A 24,737-nucleotide genomic window follows, 5' to 3' on the forward strand; every position below is an offset into this window, starting at 1 on the left:
CTTCTCTATGTGCTTCGAAAGGGAGGGGAAAGCGGTGGACTGAGCCGTTGGTTGCAATTTATTCAGCAAGGACCCATTAAAGGGTTAGTTCACCCAAAAATGAACATTCTGTCATTTATTACTCACCCTCATGTCGTTCTACAGACCTTCGTTCATCTTCGGAACACAAATTAAGATATTTTAGTTGAAATCCGATGGCTCCGTAAGGCCTCCATAGCCAGCAATGACATTTCCTCTCTCAAGATCCATAAAGGTACTAAAAACATATTTAAATCAGTTCATGTGAGTTCAGTGGTTCAATATTAATATTACAAAGCGACGAGAATATTTTTGGTGCGCCAAAAACAAAAAACAAAGTAATGACTTATTTAGTGATGGTCGATTTCAAAACACTGCTTCAGGAAGCTTCGGAGCACAAATGAATCAGTGTGTCGAATCATGATTCATATTGCGTGTCAAACTGCCAACGGCTGAAATCATGTGACTTTGGCGCTCCGAACAGCTGATTCGATACACTGATTCATCTGTGCTCCGAAGCTTCCTGAAGCAGTGTTTTGAAATCGGCCATCACTAAATAAGTAATTACATTGTTTTTTTTGCCGCACCAAAAATATTCTCGTCGCTTTATAATATTTGTATTGAACCACTGTACTCACATGAACTGATTTAAATATGTTTTTAGTACCCCTATGGAGGCCTCACAGAGCTGTTTGATTTCAACTAAAATATCTTAATTTGTGTTCTGAAGATTAACGAAGGTCTTACGGGTGTGGAACGACATGAGGGTGAGTAATAAATGACAGAATGTTCATTTTTGGGTGAACTAACCCTTTAAGTGAATGTAAACAGTTGAGAAAGAAAACGCATGTGTATCAGTATATTGGATCTGTGCAGCTCTTAAAGTGACAGCAGCCTAATAAATCTGCTGCCATCTGTGTTTTTAATGTTAATTAAACAACAAAAGACAAAGAACAATCACTCATTGCTCTTGACTTAATAACTTTTGTAACTTTAATAAGGATTAATCTGTTTCATGTTTGATAAAAAATAGGCAAAATTAGGCCCTGGGTTAAGGTCCAGGATGAGTAAGTATCACTTTGATGAACAAATGAACACACCATTCCCTCTCTGTTGTAAACAAACACAGCGTCAGCACACGTGTGTGTTTGCTCCCGCACATACGTCATTATGCGTCAGAAAGCTCACGGTCCAGACTGCCATGAACACGCTCAGGACCGTTTGCCAAGGCTGTGGATTACAGGTAATAATGTTCAGTTTCTTGCACAGACCGATCATTTCACTTAGAGAAAAAGCATGAGCTCTCCCGAAACCTCTGCTTTGTCATGTCATTGGTCTCGTATGCACAGAGAGCACTCCTGCTGGACAGATGGAGCAGCGACACCTCTCTAGCCCATCAGTCTAGACTAGCTGAAGAAAATTGCGCTGATGATGGTGTCAGTCAGAACGGAGCGGGGGCTGATGGGAACTTCTGGCATTGTAATTACCCAGTTCTCTCTGAGAAGCACAAGCCGCCAATCACATCTTTAAGTCAACATCATTTAAAGCACTGAAAGTCAGAATGTTTGTCTAGGAGGGACAACTTATTCATGGCCAACTCCTCAGACTTATTTGTCCCTCATACATCTTCCTCTTTCTCCTGTGTGTGTGTGTCTCTGCAGGCATCCGTGGAGTTTTATTACAGTCAAAGGGGACGCCTCCTCAGCGGTCGAGGATCATGCCGTCTATCAGGGTGAGCTTCTTTTGCCCACTTCTTTGCCCAGCGATGGAAAGCAAACAGCAGCACATAAACGAAATATCTTGAAGGCGAGCCGTTTCTCTCTCCTGAGGCTGGTGTGTGTTTGTGTGTTCAGGAACCAAAGCTTCGTCTGAGGCCAGGAGCTCTCGGGTGTTTCACTCAGGTTATGGAGAGCATTTCACCATCACCACCGTCAGTCAGTGGGTTCAAGGTACAAACACACCTCTCCACCTCTGCAAAACACACACCCAAGACTCTTTTTCTGGTCCAGGGTGGTTTATGCTGGTTTGGTGACCAGCAAAATGTAATCAAATAGTTCACTCAAAACTTAAAATGTTTATTCATTTACTCACCCTCATTTATACGGTAGTGGATTAAGGACCAAGCAATAATAATAATAATAATAATAAAAACATCATAAGATTAAAGTCATTATAAAACGAGATTAAACTCATTAAATTTCGAGAAGAAAGTTCGAAATACAATATCAAGAATAAACTCAATAAAATTTTGAGAATAACGTTGTAGTGTTTCGGGGGGAAAAAAAGTTAAATTTTGATTAAAAATGTCAAAATAAAATGTTGAGGAGAAACTCATTAAATTTTGAGAATAGTTTGTTGTTTTGAGAAAAAAGCTTAAATTTGTGAGAAAAAGTCTAAATAAAATGTCCCGAATAAACTCATTAAATTTTAAGAATAAAGTCATTTTTTCGAGAAAAAACTCGTTACATTTTGAGAATAAAGTAGTTGCGTTTTGATTAAAAAAAAAAAATTGTTAAATTTCGAGAAAAGAGTCAAAATAAAATGAAATTTTGAGAATAAAGTAATTGTGTTTTGAGAAAAAAATCATTACATTTCGAGAAAAAAAATGGAAATAAAATGAGAAACTCATGAAATGAAACTCATGAAATCTCATGAAAACTCATGAGAAAAAACTCGTTAAATTTTGAGAATAAAGTAGTTGCGTTTTGATTTAAAAAAAAAATTGTTAAATTTCGAGAAAAGAGTCAAAATAAAATGAAATTTTGAGAATAAAGTAATTGCGTTTTGAGAAAAAAATCATTAAATTTCGAGAAAAAAAAAATGGAAATAAAATGAAAAACTCATGAAATTAAAATAAAGTCATTGTTTCGAGAAAAAAACTCATTAAAAAAAGATATATATAAGGGCTGTCAAACGATTAATCGCGATTAATCGCATACAAAATAAAAGTTTGAGTTTGCATAATATATGTGTACTGTGTGTGATTAAAATGTATATATAAATACACACAAATTAATGTATATATTTAAGAGAAATATGTTATGTACAAAATATTTTAATTTAAATTAAATTAATTGAAATTAAATTATATAAAAATTTAAATAAATACATATACTTGTAAATATTTCTCAAAAATATACATGAATGTGTTTGTATTTCTATATACTTATTAATTACACACAGTACACCCTCATATATTAGGCAAACTCAAACTTTTATTTTGTATGCGATTAATCGTTTGACAGCCCTAGTGTGTGTATATATATATATATATATATATATATATATATATATATATATATATATAACATTTATTACAAATATCAGGGTAGGGTCAGCATAATAGTGACTGTTAAACTCCGAAATGATCAGACGGATCAAAATGTCAGTCTGTTTCTCAAACACAAGCAATCACATGATTTCAGAGGACTTGTGATTGAATTACAGCGTATGCGTCATATGCATTTTACTGAATTTTAAGAAGATTGACTGAAGCTTTCCATCATTTTGACAGATTAAAAAAGTGATATCTGGTCTAGTGCGTTTCTCTACTTTAGAAACATTCCCACAATAAAGGATACTAGCACATTAAAACTGAAGAAAAAGGGGGAAAAGATGATTTAAAGTGTCCCTGTGAAAATAGATGAGAGAAGTTTTGAGGAGAGAAGCAAGCATTTCCAAGTTCAGTCCAGTGAAATGATTCATACGATTTTGTTCATTAAATCAAGGATCTCTTTCACATTGTGACAGCAGAAAAGGCCGAGAACCTACAGCTCAGCGGTTGATAAAACTAAAAAAAAAGCTCTCACAGAACAAGAGTTATTTTTCCTGCGAGAGAACATATCAATGTCACATTAAAAATACCAAGCGCTACTGTAGTTTACAGATGGACAAAAATAGAACTTGACAGAAAATGTTCAAGTGCATCAGAGTGAAAGATAATGATTATTTGTAGTACAACCTCAGATGGACGACATTTACTGTGATTTCATGTTGAGTTTTTGTTCTATAAATCACACTCCACTTTTGATGTATGAAAAAACAGCTGAGACATCCTGTCTGACATCTCCCATTGTGTTTCCAGGAAGAATGAATAATACAGGGTTAGAATGACATGGAAATAGGGCGAAGTATTCCTTTAACTTGTGAATCTCGTAGACCGGTATGGTATTTCTTGTTGATGTCCTGCTGTTTGAGCTAGTTCTGGTGACCAGCTGCGCCAGCCTTTCCAGCAGGGCATGATTAAAACCTGATGGTATATCCTATCCAGGCATGATATGACAAAATCCAGCAATAAATACTTTATCTGTCCTCACTGAAAGAGAAAATGCATAACAACACACCATGATAGCAGCCAATTAGCATATATTACCATAACTGATGTTTTAAATACATATACACTACAGTTAAGAAGTTTGAGGTCAGTAAGACTCTTTTTTTGAAATAAATTAATACTTTTATTCAGCAAAAATGCATTAAAATTATCAGACGTGTCAGTAAAGACATCTATAATATTAAAAAAAAGATTTATATTTCAAATAAATTATGGTTTTTGAACTTACTCTTGAAAAAAAATAATGTATAATGGTTTTCGCAAACAAATATTTTCTGTTTTCGACATTGATAATAATCAGAAATGTTTCTTGAGCAGCAAGTCATCATATTAGAATGATTTCTGAAGGATCATGTGACACTGAAGACTGGAATTAACAATGGAATTAACATCTTCCATTAACACGGAAGAGATGGCAAACCTTGCAAATCCTTAATAATATTAAACTCATAGAAAAAGGTGCAAGTAGATGAAATTATGCTGAAAATGAGTGAATGTGATAATCAGGATTCATAGTGATCTGATATGCTATATTTGGTTTACCTCCACCTTTCATATCGTGATCTCAGTAAGAAGTTCTCCCACTGTCCCGCAATTTTCGACGCTTCATTTTCGAAGCTTAACTAATACCCGCGTGGCGTCTGTCTGTCTGCCCCCGAGTCCCAGCAGCTTAATTACCCAGCCCTCCACTTACACCTGTACATCCTCAAGCAGCGCCTCAATCGCACCGTCCAACAGAACATCCCCGTTCAGAAGATGCCATCTGTTTGTTCATCAGCAAACTCATAATTTAGTTAACAAGTGTGCAAGATCTTATTATGGGCAGAGAATGAACTCATTTAGATGTAGAATTAAAGTCCTGCCGTATGATTACAGCGCACAGATGGGGAAAAGTGGGCGAATTTATCCTGGAATTCTGGGAAGTTTGAGCCTGTGAAATCAAATGAGAGTTGTGTGTTTTTTAGTTGTGTGGTCATTGATATCAATGAAAGTTGAGTTTTACTGGAAATACACAACCGTTCAAAAGTAAGAACATTTTTAATGTTTATGAAAGAAGTCTATTATGCTTATTAAGGCAGCACTTATTTGATCAAAAATACTGTAAAATATACAAAAATAATAATACCATTTAAAACGTAACTGTTTTAATATATTGTAAAATATAATTTATTCCTGTGATCAAAGCTGAATTTTCAGCATCATTACTCCAGTCTTCAGTGTCACATGATCCTTCAGAAATCATTCTGATATGATGATTTGATGTTCAAGAAGCATTTATGATTGTTATCAATGTCGTGCAGCTTCATATTTTTGTGGAAACTGTGATACTTTTTTTCCAGGATTCTTTGATGAATAGAAAGTTTTAAAAAACACAGGATTTATTTGAAATAGATTTGCCAACAGAGGAAAGTACGGAAGAGGATTAGGGCCAAGCAATAATAAAAAAATAAAACCGAGATTATCGAGATTAAAATCTCGAGATTAAAGTTGTTAAATTTCGAGAAAAAAACTTGTTAAATTTCAAGAAAAAATTCGAGATAAAATGTTGAGAATAAAGTCATTAAATTACGAGAAAACTCGTTAAATTCTGAGAAAAAAGTCGTTAAATTTCGAGAAAAAAAGTCGAGATAAAATGTTGAGAATAAACTCATTAAATTATGAGAAAAAACTTGTTAAATTCCGAGAACAAATTCGTTAAATTACGATTTTTTTTCTCATAATTTAACGACTTTTCTTGTAATTTAACAAATTTGTTCTCATAATTGACTTTTTTCTCGTAATTTAATATCTCGACTTTTTTTCTCGAAACTTAACGAGTTTTTTCTCATAATTTACTGAATTTGTTCTCATAATCTAACGACTTTTTTTCTCGTAATTTAATGACTTTATTCTCAACATTTTATCTCGACTTTTTTCTCGAAATTTAACACGTTTTTTCTCGTAATTTAACGAGTTTATTCTCAACATTTTATCTCGACTTTTTTCTCGAAATTTAACGAGTTTTTTCTCACAATTTAACAACTTTAATCTCGAGATGGTTTTATTTTTTTATTATTGTTTGGCCCTAATCCTCTTCCGTAGGAAAGTCATGATCATCAAACCATTTTATGGGATTATTTAAAGAATAATTGTGTTTTTATTTCCTTTTTGTGTATTTCCTATTGAAACAGGAAGTTTATATTCTTAAAAAAAGATTTTTCAAAGTTATAAATAAAACATTATTGGAATCCATTTTACAAGAAAATACTATTTCATTAATACTAGTATTTATGAAATTAATTTAAATTTGAAAACGTCCTCCTTTGTCTTCAGGCTGAAACTCTTGACGGCGTCACTGCCAACATGACAGGAGAAGTCTTCTCCAAGTTTAATACTAGTATAGAAAATAGGATTTTCAAATAGTACACATAGTGTCCCTTTTTTAAAAGAAAATAACTATTAGCCTTTAATTTACATCACAGCCATGATGATCTGCTACTTTCTCATTCTAGAGAACACTGGACAAAAATATGTCAATAAGATTAGTATATCAAGTCATTAATAGTTGTATCCAAAAATAATGTTTTTTGGTTTTAAAATGTTTTAGGAACTTGTTTTGGCAACTTTTAGGAGTACTAAAGCAGATAGATTAGCCTCAAATCTTAAAGGAATGAAGAAAAAGCCATAAAATGTGACAGTACAGTGCAAACCTAAGCATGGAAGTGATTTTGTAAGTTGTTTGTAAGTTAATGTATAATACACACTACAGCAGGGCTTGACATGAATGGTTTTCCAAAGTTACTAGCCACTCAGCATTTTCACTGGCCACAATTTTGCTATCGATACAATGGGGAAAAACTGCCATAAAGATATTTTTAATATTATCTCACAATTTTGCAGCAGGTATATTAGGCTGCTGTCACTTTAAGACCTGATGCATGGATTCATTATACTGTTACACATGCGTTTTCTTTCTCAACTGTTTACTTTCACTTAAAACAACTGACTGTTTACATGAATACTCACCAAGACCGGCATTTTGACATTATTTTGTGTGTATTTAACTGTTTAAGTGCAATAAGCAATGAGAAAGAACTCATTTTAGTACTGAGAGGCAGCTTTATGTGTGCGTGAGCACAAAATCTGCAGTAAAATTATGCGCAATATGCACAATCTCACGGCGAAATTCAAGCCCAGTAACAGCAACAACATTCATCCGGAGCAAATGAAACGAGTGAGTGAGGGGAGGAGGGTTTGTGTGTCGACTTGCTGTCGGAGAGATGAGAGAGAGAGAAAGAAAGTGTGTCTATTCTGAGGAAAATGAGTATTGGAAGCATTTCAGATATTTCAGTATCGATATGTATTGAAAAATCTGTATTTTTGACAACACAACATTGAACTTAGTTTATTATTTCAGACGCCTTTTTAAACGACTACAATTGAAAAGTGTATATATATATTATATATAAAATTCAACCCACCAAATTAGCTAGTAGGAGTGACTGCGTTACACGCCACTGCTGAAATCCACCCGCATTTGGCTGGATGGCGGGTGTACGTGTCAAGCCCTGCACTATGACACCAGTTCACTTCCCACATGTTAATATACACAGTAAATTTCTCACCACACTCTTGGAGTGGATTCTGAGAGCTCTTTTGCATTGGAGAGCTCTTTATAATTTGTTGTAGCTGCTAATAATTTTCAAGTATTCCCCGAACAGCCTGAACACTTGAGATTTCTGCCCTGATCGTTGCGGAGAGCGATAGAGGAATGTCTTTTCGATTGCATGGCATAGGTGTCTTTTTATTGTCTTTGGCATGATTTGAATGCAATGCAACCAAAGTAGGCTGAATTCCCTGTAGGTATGGCAGTGCAGACGGCAAAACAGGGTGGGCGAACTGCAATTATCTCTGCATAAATAGGCTTTGACAGGCAGAATTGCAAAGCAGAAAGATTAAAGATGTAAATGAGACTAATATCTACACAGAGCTTGTCTGTTGGGCAATGCTGGAGGGATGGCAGAGTTCTCCTGCGCTTTAATCTGTGTCTCTGTTTGTGTGGTTTTTAGAGGCCGAATGGACTGAATGGTTTGACCGTGATGACGAGAGGGGGTCAGGTGACTGGGAGAAACTCTCTGACCTCCACAAAGCTTTTCCAGAGCGTCTGTGCAGTAACCCTCTTGATATTGAGGTAAACATATAACTTACTGCTTCATACATACTTACTGCTAAATGCTTCTGTTTTTGCAAAATAGTCTGTGAAACTGAATTTTCACTTATTATATTATGGCTCATAGCCAATATGGTGGTCTATAATAATAGAAACTGTTTTGCATGTCTGTAAACCAAAAAATAACATTTATTTTAGGTGAAATACAAGGCATTATAGCCTTGCAATGTAAAGTACAGCAGAAACAATAACATTAGTTTAATTAAAAAAAGTTAGAATTGGCCAATATAATGTGCATACTTAAATAAATCATGTCCATTCCAGTTTTGCTATAGCTTTGCTTCCAGTTTTACACTAATGTTCAAAAGGTTATGGTAAGATTCTTTAATGTTTTTGAAGTCTCGTATGTATGGTAGCATGTTTCTGCCACTGAATAAAAATTAAAAAAGGTATAATTGCAACTTTTTATCTCGCAATTCTGCCTTTTTTCCCCTCAGAATTGCAAGATATAAACTCACAGTTGTGAGTTATAAAGTCAGATTTGCGAGTTATAAACTCGCAATTGCAAGATACGAACTCGAAATTCAGATTTTTCTCACAATTTTGACTTTTTTTCTCAGAACTGCAAGATATAAACTCACAATTGTGAGAAATAAAGTCAGAATTGTGAGATATATATTTGCAATTGTGAGGAAAAAAGGTTGCAATTATCTTTTTTATTTTTTATTTGTGGCAGAAACAAGCTTCCATACTTATGCCCACAAAGACTGCATTTATTTGAACAAAAATACAGTAATACTGAGAATTATTATTGCAATTTGATAATAAACATATAATGAACTTTGAACCTTGAACCTTGAATTTAAAGGGGACCTATAATGCTCTTTTTCACAAGATGTAATATTAGTCTCTGGTGTCCCCAGAATGTGTCTGTGAAGTTTCATCTCAAAATACCCCACAGATCATTTATTATAGCTTGTCAAATTTGCCCCTATTTGGGTGTGAGCAAAAACACACAGTTTGTGTGTGTCCCTTTAAATGCAAATGAGCTGCTGCTCCCGCCCCCTTTCCAGAAGAGGGCGGAGCTTTAACAGCTCAACAACAACAAAGCTGGAGAATCTCACGCAGCCAAAATGAGGATTGGTGTTCAGCCTTACATTGTCTGTACATTTGTTTCGATCAACTTAATGCATCCATGCAGAATAAATATATTAATTAAGTAAAAAACATGTTACTTCAAACTCCAGCGATGACTGTTTCACTGTATTTAAAAACGTCCTCCTTTGTCTTCAGGCTGAAACTCTTGACGGCGTCCCTGCCAACATGACAGGAGAAGTCTTCTCCAAGTTTGACAGAAACTATGGCTTTGTGTGCCTCAACAAAGAGCAGGTGGATGGGATTTGCCACAACTACCGTGTGCGCTTCCTCTGCGGCAAGCTCGGTATGTTTGAACAGTCTGCTCTCTCTTCCTGAGAAACTCTTTTCAGTCAGTCATGTCACTCCAAACCCGTATGACTTTGTTTCATGGAACACAATTGGAGATTTTGGGTACAATGTACCTCACACTGCTCATTTGCATACAGTGAAAGTGAATGGTAGCAGTATGCATATCTCTCTCTATGCATGTGGTCAGATGGCATAGCTGCTTTTCATTGTCTTAAACATATGACGTTACATTTGGCCACACAATTATATATGTCCCATACTGTAAGTGAAATCAGCCATTAAGCATGTGACATAGAATAAGAGTTTACTGATTTAAATGTGAAAAAATAAAATCATCCCATCCATTAACCTAATCAGACAAATAATAATTTTCAAAAGTTTGTGGTCAGTAAGATTTTTTTCACGTTTTTGAAAGAAGTCTTTAATGCTCACCACGGCTGCACTTATTCGATTAATATTTATTTCCCATCTGCTTTATTCTGTTTACCAGCCATGATATGTGACTTCATAAATTATTTCGTGAAATTCTGAGCTTTAATTAGAGCCGGATCCTTTAGATAGAGACTACGGCGACAGCGGGGGACGTGTTAATGAATCAAAAATTGTGTGTAGGGTGGATGACCATAGCTCTATGCAGATCAAATCAAGTTAATCAAATCACAAAATGAAGTTTTGAAGAAATTAATAGAATCAAACATTTCATACATCCATGATTTTACAGTTGCTATTTTACTACCTTGTGGGTTTGTACTTGAGACTCTCATTACTCATTACACACCACTGCAGCTGCAAGCAGATATATGATGTCAATGGAAATCTTTTTATTTTTAGATTCATCTTTGATGCATTATTTCTCAGTCTTTGATTTTTAATTTTGGGTATGTTCACATATGTTCACACAGCAGCAGAATACAGTTGTCAGTCCTGTATTTGAGTCCTTAATATGGTTACGTTCACACAGTTGGGTTATTTCCAAGAGTGACAACCGAACTCACACCCATACATTTTCAGGACTTGGAACTGCATTCTCGGAAAACCCGCGCTGTGTGAATGGAACCGGACTAGATAACTAGTTGCCAGGGCTTTTAAATCCAAAGGCTTAGAAATATATTGATAAAATATCATATGTTTACATCACAGTTCTTTAGAAAGAGTGAGCATTTCTATTAATTTTCCACGATATATGCAATCTGAGGAGGTTTAAGCGCTATACTGTTATCCTTTCAGCCAGAGCAACAGAGGGAGCTATACTAATATAATATAAGCTAAGATAGCAGGCTAATCAGGTAGATGTATGCTGTGCTAGCACATAGTTTTTATAACTAAAAAACAGTAAGAATGAGAAATGATTGATTTTACAACCTATAGCTTTGGTTATATACTAGTATATGAACCATGTAATTTAAAACTAAAAGACATTCATGGTCATAACGCATTTTAAACAGTATAAATCATAACATGATTTTGCAGGAATTATAATCAAGTGCTAAAAATACTACCAGTTAAAAGCCAGTTGAACCAATGGGATCACTCTGGGTCCTAAAGGAGACCCGATTCCTGGGGGGACTTGATTTCTCCCAATGCCGGGTATGGAGGCCCAGTGGTCCACAACACAACAAAATTAAAAAAGCAAACAAGCATACAACACAACGAAATCAAGCCTCAACACAACGAAATCGAGCCACAACACAACAAAATCGAGCCTCAACACAACGAAATCGAGCCTCAACACAATGAAAATACAGCCACACCACAACAAAATCGAGCCACAACACAAAATCGAGCCACAACACAACAAAATCAAGCCACAACACAAAATCGAGCCACAACACAACAAAATCGAGTCACAACACAACAAAATCGAGTCACAACACAACAAAATCGAGCCTCAACACAATGAAAATAAAGCCACAACACAACAAAATCGAGCCTCAACACAACAAAATCGAGCCACAACACAACAAAATCGAGCCTCAACACAATGAAAATAAAGCCACAACACAACGAAATCGAGCCACAACACAACAAAATCGAGCCACAACACAACGAAATCAAGCGACAACACAACAAAATCGAGCCACAACACAACAAAATCGAGCCACAACACAAAATCAAGCATCAACACAACGTAATCGAGCCACAACACAAAATCAAGCCTCAACACAATGAAATCAAGCCACAACACAACTAAATTGAGCCACAACAAAACAAAATCGAGCCACAACACAACGAAATCAAGCCACAACACAACGAAATCGAGCCACAACAAAACAAAATCAAGCCACAACACAACGAAATCAAGCCACAACACAACGAAATCAAGCCACAACATGAAATCGAGCCACAACACAACAAAATCAAGCCACAACACAACAAAATTGAGCCACAACAAAACAAAATCGAGCCACAACACAACGAAATCAAGCCACAACAAAACAAAATCAAGCCACAACAAAACAAAATCGAGCCACAACACAATGAAATCAAGCCACAACATGTAATCGAGCCACAACACAACGAAATCAAGCCACAACAAAACAAAATCGAGCCACAACACAAAATCAAGCCTCAACACAATGAAATCAAGCCACAACACAACAAAATTGAGCCACAACACAACAAAATCGAGCCACAACACAACGAAATCAAGCCACAACAAAACAAAATCGAGCCACAACACAAAATCAAGCCTCAACACAATGAAATCAAGCCACAACACAACAAAATTGAGCCACAACAAAACAAAATCGAGCCACAACAACAAAATCGAGCCACAACACAACAAAATCGAGTCACAATACAACGAAGTCGAGCCACAACACAACAGAAATAAGCCTCAACACAACGAAATCGAGCCACAACACAACAAAATCGAGTCACAATACAACGAAGTCGAGCCACAACACAACAGAAATAAGCCTCAACACAATGAAATCGAGCCACAACACAACGAAGTCAAGCCACAACACAACAAAATTGAGCCACAACAAAACAAAATCGAGCCACAACAACAAAATCGAGCCACAACACAACAAAATCGAGTCACAATACAACGAAGTCGAGCCACAACACAACAGAAATAAGCCTCAACACAACGAAATCGAGCCACAACACAACGAAGTCAAGCCACAACACAACAAAATTGAGTCGCAACACAACGGAAATGCTCCTGACCACTAGGGGCTCTCAATGCTCAGTAAAGTTAGTTTACCTTGCCAGTGTTCTATATCTGTATTAATTAGCTTACGTACTAGCACAGCATACAGATACCCGATTAGCCTGATAGCTTAGCTTATACACGCAGTTGCACTTACCCTACATGTATTCACAATCATCTTTAATGTAATTAAGTGTTAAATTAAGTGTTAAATGTCCAAATATTTCAGTTATAAATAAAACTAATTAATGATGTTCAATTATTCACTTAATAGGCTATTATAATTATAATTTATTAATTAAAGGTTAATCAAGTGTAAGAAATTACAATCAAATGGTTTAATATGCACTAATTTGTTTTCTTACGCATTATATAGTAAGCTCTATGGGTATTTTAAATTAATATCATTTGTATATACTTAGGTAGTTTGGGAGACCCGATTTTGAGGAAGGGTCTAAACGCTCTACCAGATGCCCCTAGAAAACAACAAATGGTGTTTATATACACTCACAATGTGATGTAATACTATCGAAAAATTATATTCCTAACCTTTATCTCCATACCGAAATCCCAGATGACCCGACAGTGATTCATCTTTTATAAATCATTAAAATATTCCTGTCTGGGACACCATGAGCTCGGAGACTGTAGTGTACACCGCATGTTTTTAAATGCTTAGGTAAAATGTGTAAGATGAATAAATAGTGCTCATAAACAGCTGTTGAGATAGTATTCTCAAGTGAAACGAGTAGAGGCTTGAACCCGGAAACAGCATTCCTTATGTCATGACTTTATGGGTTTGACTCCCACTGTTCGAGACGCTACTGTAAGCTGCTGTGTAAATGAGACATTCGTGACTCACACCTAAGTAAATGGTGTTGTCAATCCCAAACACTGACAATGTGAATGTAGCCTGGGATGAAATAAAATGCTCTGTCCTTACGACTGAAATTACCAATCGATTCTTGAAGGATAAATTCAAGTCCCGTCCTACATCGAATGTCCTGATTTTGTTTGTAAACACGTCAGTCTGCACAAATGAAATGGGTTGTGCACGATGTTTAACATTGACTAAGACGTTCATTTTGAAAGTAATTTCTGTCAAACATAATGAGAGTTTGTAAAAACTCAGAGCGAAAGCTCTAACGTCCTTTATAAGTGATTTGTGATGACCTCAAGAGCTCGTAAGCCCTCTCTGACAATTTCTTGTCAAATAAAGTGTGCACTTTACTAGCTACTTATAGACAAAAATGGACAAAAAGCTTCAGAAATATACTTCCTGCACTTTGTAATTTTGTAACATTGATTTTATTCCGCTAAACATAATCTGGAGTGTACAAGTGCACCAAAACTGACATTTTGTTGTCAGTCAAGTTAAACTGCTCTCAAAGATTGCAGGCCCAAATGCCATAAGTGTCACATTTTGTGCTCCTCCTGTCAATGATTTTAACAGAACTCAGAGAAGGTCACAGAAATGCCCAAAGTATTGGATTTTTCAGTCCCATGTTTCAAGGTTTAATTTTCCCAAAATGGTACATCTTGTTTATTGGCTGAAATTGGTTTTTGTTAATCTAAACCACCGTCTGTCTGTAAATTCAGCCCAGATTAGTTGTTAATATGCCATTCTATAATTGCTAACATGCAAGTTTCTCCATCTGATTACAAGCCAGAATACTTCATTTGGTTGTCTTTGCTATGAAAGACATTTTAAAGAACTCTTGTCACATCATGATTGATTGTGACCATAACATGACCTGATCACATTTCTCATGCATAAAGAGGTATGCATGATAAAAATATTATTGATTATGCATTGCTTCAGTTTTAATGCATTTAGCTCCTAAAATACATAAAAGATGTGCGGGAACTCCAAGATCATGAGTTTGATTCCCAGGAAGCACAAATGAAATATATTGCTTGAATGAACTGTAAGTTGCTCTGGATAAAAGCACCTGTCAAATGCGTAAATGTAAAAGCAGTGTTCTCATGTAGAGACAATGGAACCTTGTTGCTCACGATGACTTTACGTTTGTTAAATGTCTCTATCTGGGTTTGATTAATGGGTATCAATCACTTAATTCTAAACAAGATCTTCAGATCTCTGGTCAGGAGAAATGTTTCAGTCAAGTGTTTGCCTGGTTATGTATAAAAATGCATGTATGCATTTCATGCACACAATTTCATGCATCTTTAATGGATCTCAGATCAGATTAGACTAACACTGCATATAAATCTTTATATAGGGCATGACAGTTATTGACCATATGTGCATGCTAAATAAATGTGTGTCCTTCAACAGTGCGTCCACAGGCCTCCATCTCCATAGACACCCTGTCTAACTGCAGTATCCTGGAGCTGGCGGACGAACCTCAGGGATGGACATTCGGCGATAGGATCGTGGTGGCCAGCACGGACTATTCAATGCACCAAGCTGAAGAGTTCAGCGTCTTGCCTTGTCCTTCTTGCTCGAGGAACCAGATCAAAGTGGAAGGTCAGTTATAGCTCTCAAATTCCTCTATGAAGGTGTAAAGCAATTCAGCCTAATTGTTAGCCAAATTTTAGTCCATTGTCATAGATATCCACCCATAGATATCTGGATTCCACCAATATACAGATTCCAACCAGCAGCAGCCTTTTTATGTTATTATAAAATGGCTAAAACGCTATCTATGACACATTTAAGAAATAAACACGTCTATATACGACAATGTATGGTTTATCTGATTTCTTCAAGCCGTCTCGGGTATTTTCATGATAATAAAGTATATTTATAATGCAATGCTAATCGACATAGCCTTTATCACAGTAAAAAATACTATTAAATAATATTTTATGCCTTGTTTTGTATAAGAAGCCACATCATTTTAAAGAAGGATGTTATTTCAAACACTCGACTGACATTATGAAGTGAGTTTGGAGTAAAATCATGTTATTAAATGTTGGTTTTGTTGGACAAGAGGTTCATAAATACTGCCACATCCACTTTAATCCATTTAGTGTGCAACCCTGTTCCAAAACGCATATCTGCCATGAGCAAACTTAACATATTTTTTTGCATATTTTAATGCTCAGTTATTAAAGAGAACCTATTATGCCCCTTTTCAAAGTCTCGATTTTGATTTTGATTTTGATTTTGGAGTGTAGGTTTTCATGTTTGAATGTTCAAAAAACATTATTTTTCACATATTTTACACTGTTTAGTTCTGGTCTCTATGAAGCCTCTCCTTCTGAAATGCACAATGTGCTCTGATTAGTCGGCTGGACCAGTGTGTTGTGATTGGTCAACCGCTTCAAACATGTTTCGGAAATGTCACACCTTTTACCAAAACCGTGAGTTTTAACACACTTTTTTTGCGTATGCCTTTGGCGGGAATTATTTAAATAAGGAATATTGTGACGTGTTCGTTCCCGGAAGAAAATTCAATATATATATATATATATATATATATATATATATATATATATATATATATATATATATATATATATATATATATATAGTAGACAGTAGTTACAACAATGTGCATAATTATTTTGTGTAGGTATATATATATATATATACCTACACAAAATAATTATGCACATTGTTGTTTAGTATTACTCAGCACTTACATAAAAACACAGAAACAGGGACGTTTGAATTGAAAGTGTAGCTGAAATAACAGCTGCTGATTGCTGTCTTTGTCTGTGACACTTCAGTGCTGTCAACAGGATTTCATCATGGCAATTTACCAAGCATTAGATGAAATTTTGCATCAGAGAAAAAGTTGAGCTCCAGCAGTTCCTCATAGGCACAAAGAGTTCCGATTTCAAATAAACTCCTTGTAAAATCCCTTCATCCTTTTCCTCTGGGGGTTTGGAATGTCTTACATCAGATTCAGGAAAGCACAACACACTCAAAAGTGAAGATGGCTTTAGATCTGTTCTGGAAAACCTTCAGGCTGAAGTGTGTGTGTGTGAGAACTTTTCATTCTGATGTTTATGGTTTACCTGTGTTTATCTTCTTTTGGTTTAATTATATTCAAGTGTACTTTACTCAACAATGATGTGGTGGTTGACATTCAGAGACTTCGGAAAGTACTCCCCCCCCCCCCCCATTGAATTTTTTCCTGTTACACCTCCTGATTTTAATGCTAAAATAATTTTCTCCAAATTAGATGTAGCGCATCACTGGACTGCAATTTCAGCAAGTCATACCACAAATTCAATTGGATTGAAGCTTGTGAAGTCTAACTGGGCCTTTCCAGAATACTAACCTTTTCTCAAGCTATTTAATAATAGGCTGTGTTTCAAAACCTCTGGAGCTGCCTACATGGGCAGCATTTTAATGCATTATAGGCATGCTTCCAATGTGGACAGTGTCTTTAAGCTCAGGTATCTTTTGACAATTTTTATGGCAGAATTATATGCATCATTTTTGGAGACAACATTGCATCGAGATACGATTAGTCATCTGCAAAGTTACAATGCTCAAAGTTCAATGCAAAGGGAGATATTTTTGAAATTCAGTTGTAACTTCTTCCTGAGTCTCTCCATCAGTGTCGACTCCGGTTTGAACAATGTAAGGCTGAACACCGTTACTGACAATCCTCATTTTGGCTGCGTGAGATTCTCCAGCTTTGTTGTTGTTGAGCTGTTAAAGCTCCGCCCTCTTCTGGAAAGTGGGCCGGGAGCAGCAGCTCATTTGCATTTAAAGGGACACACATAAAAACACACATTTTTGCTCACAGCCAAATAGTGGCAAATTTGACAAGATATAATACATTATCTGTGGGGTATTTTGATCTGAAACTTCACAGATACATTCTGGAGACACCAGAGACTTATATTACATCTTGTGAAAAGGGGCATTATAATTAAATGTCTTTAACGCATCCTTGTTGAAAAAACAATATTACTTTCTTTAAAAAATACATAAAAGTACTGTTTATGGTCCTTAGAGTATCACAGCAATTGCTTGTAAACGTAGGTAGTAGACAATGAGGAGACTTAATGTGCTTTGGGTCATTGTGCTTTTGGAGGATGATTTTGCCCTGAACGCATTTCTCTGTACGCTGACCATCATGCTCATTGGTTCAGAATGATATTGCGTAGGCGGTTTGGTTTGCACTAAATATAGTACTTCACTTTCAGACCAGAATGCTCAGCGTTAATGCCATCAGGCTGCAAAAGATTGCCGGTTTTGTCAGATGTCTTGTTCCTCTCCCAGAAGTTGCTTCTTTAGCTGCTCTCAAGCAGAATCTGTTTTGAAGTGTTGGAACGATTGGTGATGTTAGGTGGTTTCTCTCATTTCATCCAATAAGCTCTGTGGTCCTGTCAGGGTTGTAGCTTCTGTCTTGTTCATTACTTTAACAATTGCTCCTCTTGTTCGGTTGCTCGAGGATGGTCTGATCTTAGATGTTTCTGGGCTTTGCGCCATTTTGTCCATTTTGCTACAATGAGCATCACAGTGCTCAAAGGAAGGGCCAAAATGATACCAATCTCTATCACATTCTCTAGGTTTTTTTTCTCCTAATAACTTCATCTCGAAGTTTCAGAGGCAGCTCGTTTTTCTTTGTGACATCAAGACCGATCGGCTTTTTAAACTTAGAGCTTAGAATGCCAAACAAAGTGATATTTATTGTGCAGTTGACAACAGTTAAATATGGATTGGATTCTAAAGGAAGACAACTGTGCCTAATGCATAATTCAGCGAATATTTGATTTTAAAGATGTTAATTTTTATAGGCTAAACAAACTGTGTTTGGGTCGAGATGCATTGCTTTACATATTTAGATGTCATACCTGACATAATCTCTCAAGATAACCTAACCCAGTTCAGGGTAGTTTTCTGATTTTTATTTGCAATTTAACACTGAGGATATCTTCTCATTTTAATATCACACAGAATTCATCATGCATTTTGCAGAAATCACCTTTGCAGCTCAGTGGAATGAGCAGAAATCAATGAGGTGCTTTCTGACAGCACTGTTTTCAAAAACTATCAGTGCTAAGGAAGATTAAGTAGTTCTCCGCACAATATTGACATTGATTTTCAGGTGGTTTATTGTGGCAAAGACAGAGATATGGGCTGGCAAACCTTCCCTCAGTCACTCATTAAAGCAGAACCTCAATGGCTGCAGGATTCACTCTTTTTTGAGAGAAAAGTCTCTTTCCGAAGCAGTCTTGGTTTCTTTTTCATCAAACCTCCAATCAATTTTCCCCTGCCACAGTCATCTTTGACTCACTTACCGCAGGTACTGAGTCACTATTTTCTGGTTTGAAACAATGGCTGAAAATCCTGCCCTCTCTGCTCCACTGTAAAAAAAGTGACCTTTGTTGTAACTTCTATTCAGGATGTCATAAATAATATATTTGAATTCAATAAAACCAGGTAATTTAGATAAGTCTGTAAGAAGCACATTTTTTAGGCTTTACAAGGCTTCAGGGCATGTCCCAATCCCTTAATCAGGTTGATTCTTGAAGACAACACAGCCTGGTGTTAATATAATCCTGTGTGTGTGTGTGTGAATCAGCGGCTGGTTGGAAATAATTATTAACTCTTTCTGACACAATGCTTCTCCCCCATTGATGGAATGTTTTCACTGTTATGCTCTAGGGGGCGCTATTACACATGTTCTGAAAGAGTACCGAATCTCAGAATGCAAAAACGTGAAGAAGCAGAAACAAACGATAGAAGCTTTGCCTGTGCGTATGTAAGCTAACTTGTTGCTTAATGTTACTGAGTGAAATGTCAACTCCCCTGCCCTTATGAAAATTAACCATGGTTTTGTTATAGTAAAACTATGTTTTTTTGACTACCATTTGTATAACCACAACAAAACCATAGCAAAATCATGGTTAGTTTGTTGTTTTTTGGTTTTATTCATAGTAAAACCATGGTTAATTTTCATTAAAGGTGCCCAAGAATGCTTTTTCACAAGATGTAATATAAGTCTAAGGTGTCTCCTGAATGTGTCTGAAGTTTCAGCTCAAAATACCCCATAGATTTTTTTTTTATTAATTTTTTTAACTGCCTATTTTGGGGCATCATTAACTATACACTGATTTTTTCAGCGCGCCACCCCTTTAAATCGCGTGCTCCCTGCCACACGAGCTCTCGATTATATTACAGTGCATTTACAAAGTTCACACAGCTAATATAACCCTCAAATGGATCTTTACAAGATGATCGTCATGCATGCTGTATGCATGCTTCGAATTATGTGAGTAAAGTATTTATTTTGATGTTTACGTTTGATTCTGTATGAGTTTGAGGCTGTGCTCCGTGGCTAACGGCTAATGCTACACTGTTGGAGAGATTTATAAAGAATGAAGTTGTGTTTATGAATTATACAGACTGCACATTTAAAAAATGAAAATAGCGACGGCTCTTGTCTCCGTGAATACAGTAAGAAACGATGGTAACTTTAACCACATTTAACAGTACATTAGCAACATGCTAACGAAACATTTAGAAAGACAATTTACAAATATCACTAAAAATATCATGCTATCATGGATCATGTCAGTTATTATTGCTCCATCTGCCATTTTTCGCTGTTGTTCTTGCTGGATTACCTTGTCTGTGCACAGATCCAGACGTTAATACTGCCTTTCCTTGTCTAATGCCTTGAACATGGGCTGGCATATATGCAAATATTGGGGTCATACATATTAATGATCCCGACTGTTACGTAACAGTCGGTGTTATGTTGAGATCCGCGTGTTTTCTGGAAGTCTTTTAAACAAATGAGATTTACATAAGAAAGAGGAAGTAATGGGGTTTGAAACTCAATGTATGTCTTTTCCATGTACTGAACTCTTGTTATTTAACTATGCCGACGTAAATTCAAATTTTGATTCTAGGACACCTTTAAGGTGTGCAAGCTTTGGGGTATTGATGGACTCGATCTACTCTGTCTATATTTTGATTGTCACTCTGAATCCAATACGGACGTAGTCTTTGATAAAACACAATTATATCAGCTTTTTGTTCAAAATGGTGGGGAAATAGTTGATGTTAAACTGTTTATAAATGTCCTTTTTCATTTTTTTTTCCAACTTATGATTCAATTTCTATCATAAAATAGGCATTGTAGTCATTAATTATTTGATTAGTTCTATCTAAAGCTCTCTTGATAAGATGTTATGGTGCACTGAAGCACTGTCTTCAAGAAGATGCCTTTGGTTTCAGACACAGCCGATCTGAATTGTGAGATAGGCCTATCATAAATATTACATCCATATTAGGGGTGTAACTGTACACAAACATGACGGTTCGGTACGTACCTCTGTATTGAAGTCACAAGGAGCCTTTCTTGCACATTACTATAATATTAAAGGTTACAATTAACAAAAGATCCCAAACTATTACATTTAAAAATATAAACTATTTATTTTTAGATATAATAATCAACACTCAAAAAAAACAACAAAAAAAAAAACATGTAAATTGCACATAAGACAGGTTTTTCATTAACTTCTAAATCTAATTATAAAATTATTTTTCAATTATTATTCTGCTCCAATTCATTTTTGAAATATAATCATTTACACAGTTGCTGTCATAACTTGGTTTTCATGACAAATTTATTTAAACATTTATTAAATATTTAAGATATTAATAACAGGTAAAGTGAATATATGAGCTAATATAGTGCACATATTTAGTGAAATGCTTCATTTCTCTAGTGAACTAACATGCTGTGGACACTAAATGACTTGCCTGAGGTAAATGTAATGCTACGTGAGATATTATTCTCAAGCTGTTTTAATAATGTCTTTCCACAGTTGAAACACTGGTTGAGAGATCACATGTTAACATATCTATGCATAAATCATCTGTTCTTCTTCTGCTCTTTTTACTGTTGCGGTGGTTAGCAAAAAGCATTGCATTACTGTGTGCACCCCCTGCTGGATTGGAGTGTGGATCGCCTGTGACTGACAGTATTCGTCGTCTGACTGTATGCACCGAACCGTGACGTTCATACCGTGACAGTTCTGGTTGAATACATGTTCCGTTATACCCCAAATTTATATGCATGCACGGTCTAATCCATATGTACCATGGTAAATCCACTGTTTTGATAACCATGGTACACTTTGCTCAATGTGAGGTCCCTAGAGATTTGAGTCCACCCATCAACAGTGGACAACCTTAGACAAAAATAGACACCTTTAACTCACAGATTTCACTTTGATATTTTCAATTGGCATATCCCTGGATAAAGAGTGACTTATTTAAATCCGAAAGAGTGCATTCCATGCACATAAAGATATTTGCTGATGCAGCTGTTGGGTTGAATTAAGGCAGGTATGAATTTCATAAGGGATTTAGATAAAGCAAATTTATGTGAAGTGGCTTTTCCAAACCCTAGTGAACTTCCTTGCTGGCTACATAGACAGCTGCCTTCTAAATGAATGAATGGCACCATAGTGAATTAACTTAAGAGTTAAATTTTTTATGTTTGTGTTTTAAGCCTATACTTTTTTTAATGAGGTGAATATTTTAAACTTGGAAAAAAGTGCTGTGTGGTAAGAAACATTAACAAAAGTCAAGATCAGTTCAAGATTCAATTCTTATTATCCAATACAATCCTGCATCTGGTTATGGGGTAGGAAAAAAACCTTAATTCAAAACTCTGAAAACAAGTCTTATGCAATTTTGTTTCTCAATTAAAATCATGTTATTTTAAAGATTTTTAAAATAAAAGATTGTTTTTGCATTGCATTGCATTGCCACAAGCAGTTTGAATTAATCATATCTCAGGTAAATAATCATGCAGAACAAACACATCTACAGTCAACTTCCAAATCACAGTGATAATTGCTGTCTCTCTGAAGGCGTCGTGGTGTGAGCAGCCCTCCATTACCTGCTCATGCTAATCACACGCAGGCACAGAGAGGACACAATGTACCTTGACATTCTTTAAACAATTTGCCCTTATTATTTGTGCAATGACTCAGATCAGCTGACAGATCCCATCACTCCAGTCCTCAACTCTTCCTCAAACTGCATGCATTTTTTCAGTGTTTTTTACTGATGCTTGCCAGACGTAAAACGAAACCAGACAGAATCAAGATTCATTTAAGTGTTTTGCTCTGAAAACCATTACAGATGTTTGTGAAGTTTCTACATTTTCTGTAATCATTTAAAGCTGCTTTTAGCCATTTTGATAACTTCCTCTGGACTGATTTACTCATTTAAACTCAGAAAGAGACCATTTTTGGATCTATTTGAACATCTAAAAATGGTCTTAAAGCAAATAAAATGCATCAGTGAGTCAGTGTTCCCACATTGCATGATAAGAAAACCTGTTACAAGCACTGTAAAGCACTTCCGTTGATAATATTACACCTGCATAACAAATGTTAGCACTTAATAGCATTACAGTCTCAAATGCATGTTTGAGCTCTTTTAACTGAAAGCATGTCTTAAAATATGTCAGTGCCATTGTTTTGTCTCAAGATGCACACCAGTAATGTTTTTTGAAGGCATGTTTATAAAAGCTACTTAAATGTCCTAATTTAACTAAGGCTTAATCCTGGCTTAAAGGGTTAGTTCACCCAAAAATGAAAATTCTGTGATTTATTACTCACTCTCATGTCGTTCCACACCCGTAAGACCTTCGTTAATCTTTGGAACGCAAATTAAGATATTTTTGATGAAATCCGATGGCTCAGTGAGGCCTGCATAGCCAGCAATGACATTTCCTCTCTCAAGATCCATTAATGTACTAAAAACATATTTAAATCAGTTCATGTGAGTACAGTGGTTCAATATTAATATTATAAAGTGACGAGAATATTTTTGGAGCACCAAAAAAAAACAAAATAAGGACTTATTTAGTGATGGCCGATTTCAAAACACTGCTTCAGGAAGATTCAGAGCGTTATGAATCTTTTGTGTCGAATCAGCAGTTTGGAGCACCAAAGTCACGTGATTTCAGCAGATTTCGGCCATCACTACATAAGTCGTTATTTTGTTTTTTTGGCGCACCAAAAATATTCTCGTCGCTTTATAATATTAATATTGAACCACTGTACTCACATGAACTGATTTAAATATGTTTTTAGTACATTAATGGATCTTGAGAGAGGAAATGTCATTGCTGGCTATGCAGGCCTCACTGAGCCATCGGATTTCATCAAAAATATCTTAATTTGAGTTCCGAAGATGAACGAAGATCTTACGGGTGTAGAACGGCATGAGGGTGAGTAATAAATGACAGAATTTTCATTTTTGGGTGAACTAACCCTTTAATATAAGCCCTGTCTGTGAAACCGGGCCTTGGTGGTAACCATTTTTATCACAAATCACTGGTCAGGAAATTAGCAGGAAGAAGCAGGTATGCACATGTACAGCTGATTAAACAGACGGTTCAGTAATGTCTGTATAAAAGGTGTTAATTTTGAGGACGGCACTCTTGGCATTGCTCGCAGATCAGAACGCTTCTTTAGAGAGTGTCATGGGCATGCCCTTATATGGGCATGGTGTGGGTGTGTTTTATGTAAATTACTCACCTTGGGCACGCTGTTGCTCTTCCGAATTCATCAACATTAGAAGGAGGTTAAGAATAAATTGTGCGTACACAAGTATTGTGAATTAGGCAGAGTGTTTTCATGAGAAGTTCAAACTTACATATAAATAC

The 24,737-nt window shown here is 35.9% G+C and overlaps 1 protein-coding gene across 3 annotated transcripts in view; it reads left to right on the plus strand.

The window, feature by feature from the left end:
• Positions 1–24,737, plus strand: part of LOC125264390 (cell migration inducing hyaluronidase 1) — a 158,869-nt gene that overhangs the window by 84,857 nt on the left and 49,275 nt on the right. For all 3 annotated transcript variants that reach the window (XM_048183656.1, XM_048183658.1, XM_048183657.1), the window contains exons 7-11: positions 1,680–1,750; positions 1,872–1,967; positions 8,401–8,522; positions 9,795–9,942; positions 15,404–15,595. In XM_048183656.1, the coding sequence (XP_048039613.1) occupies positions 1,680–1,750; positions 1,872–1,967; positions 8,401–8,522; positions 9,795–9,942; positions 15,404–15,595 (629 nt within the window). The remainder of the gene's footprint in view (positions 1–1,679; positions 1,751–1,871; positions 1,968–8,400; positions 8,523–9,794; positions 9,943–15,403; positions 15,596–24,737) is intronic.

This window comes from Megalobrama amblycephala, linkage group LG3, assembly GCF_018812025.1.
Source record: "Megalobrama amblycephala isolate DHTTF-2021 linkage group LG3, ASM1881202v1, whole genome shotgun sequence".
NCBI lineage: Eukaryota > Metazoa > Chordata > Actinopteri > Cypriniformes > Xenocyprididae > Megalobrama > Megalobrama amblycephala.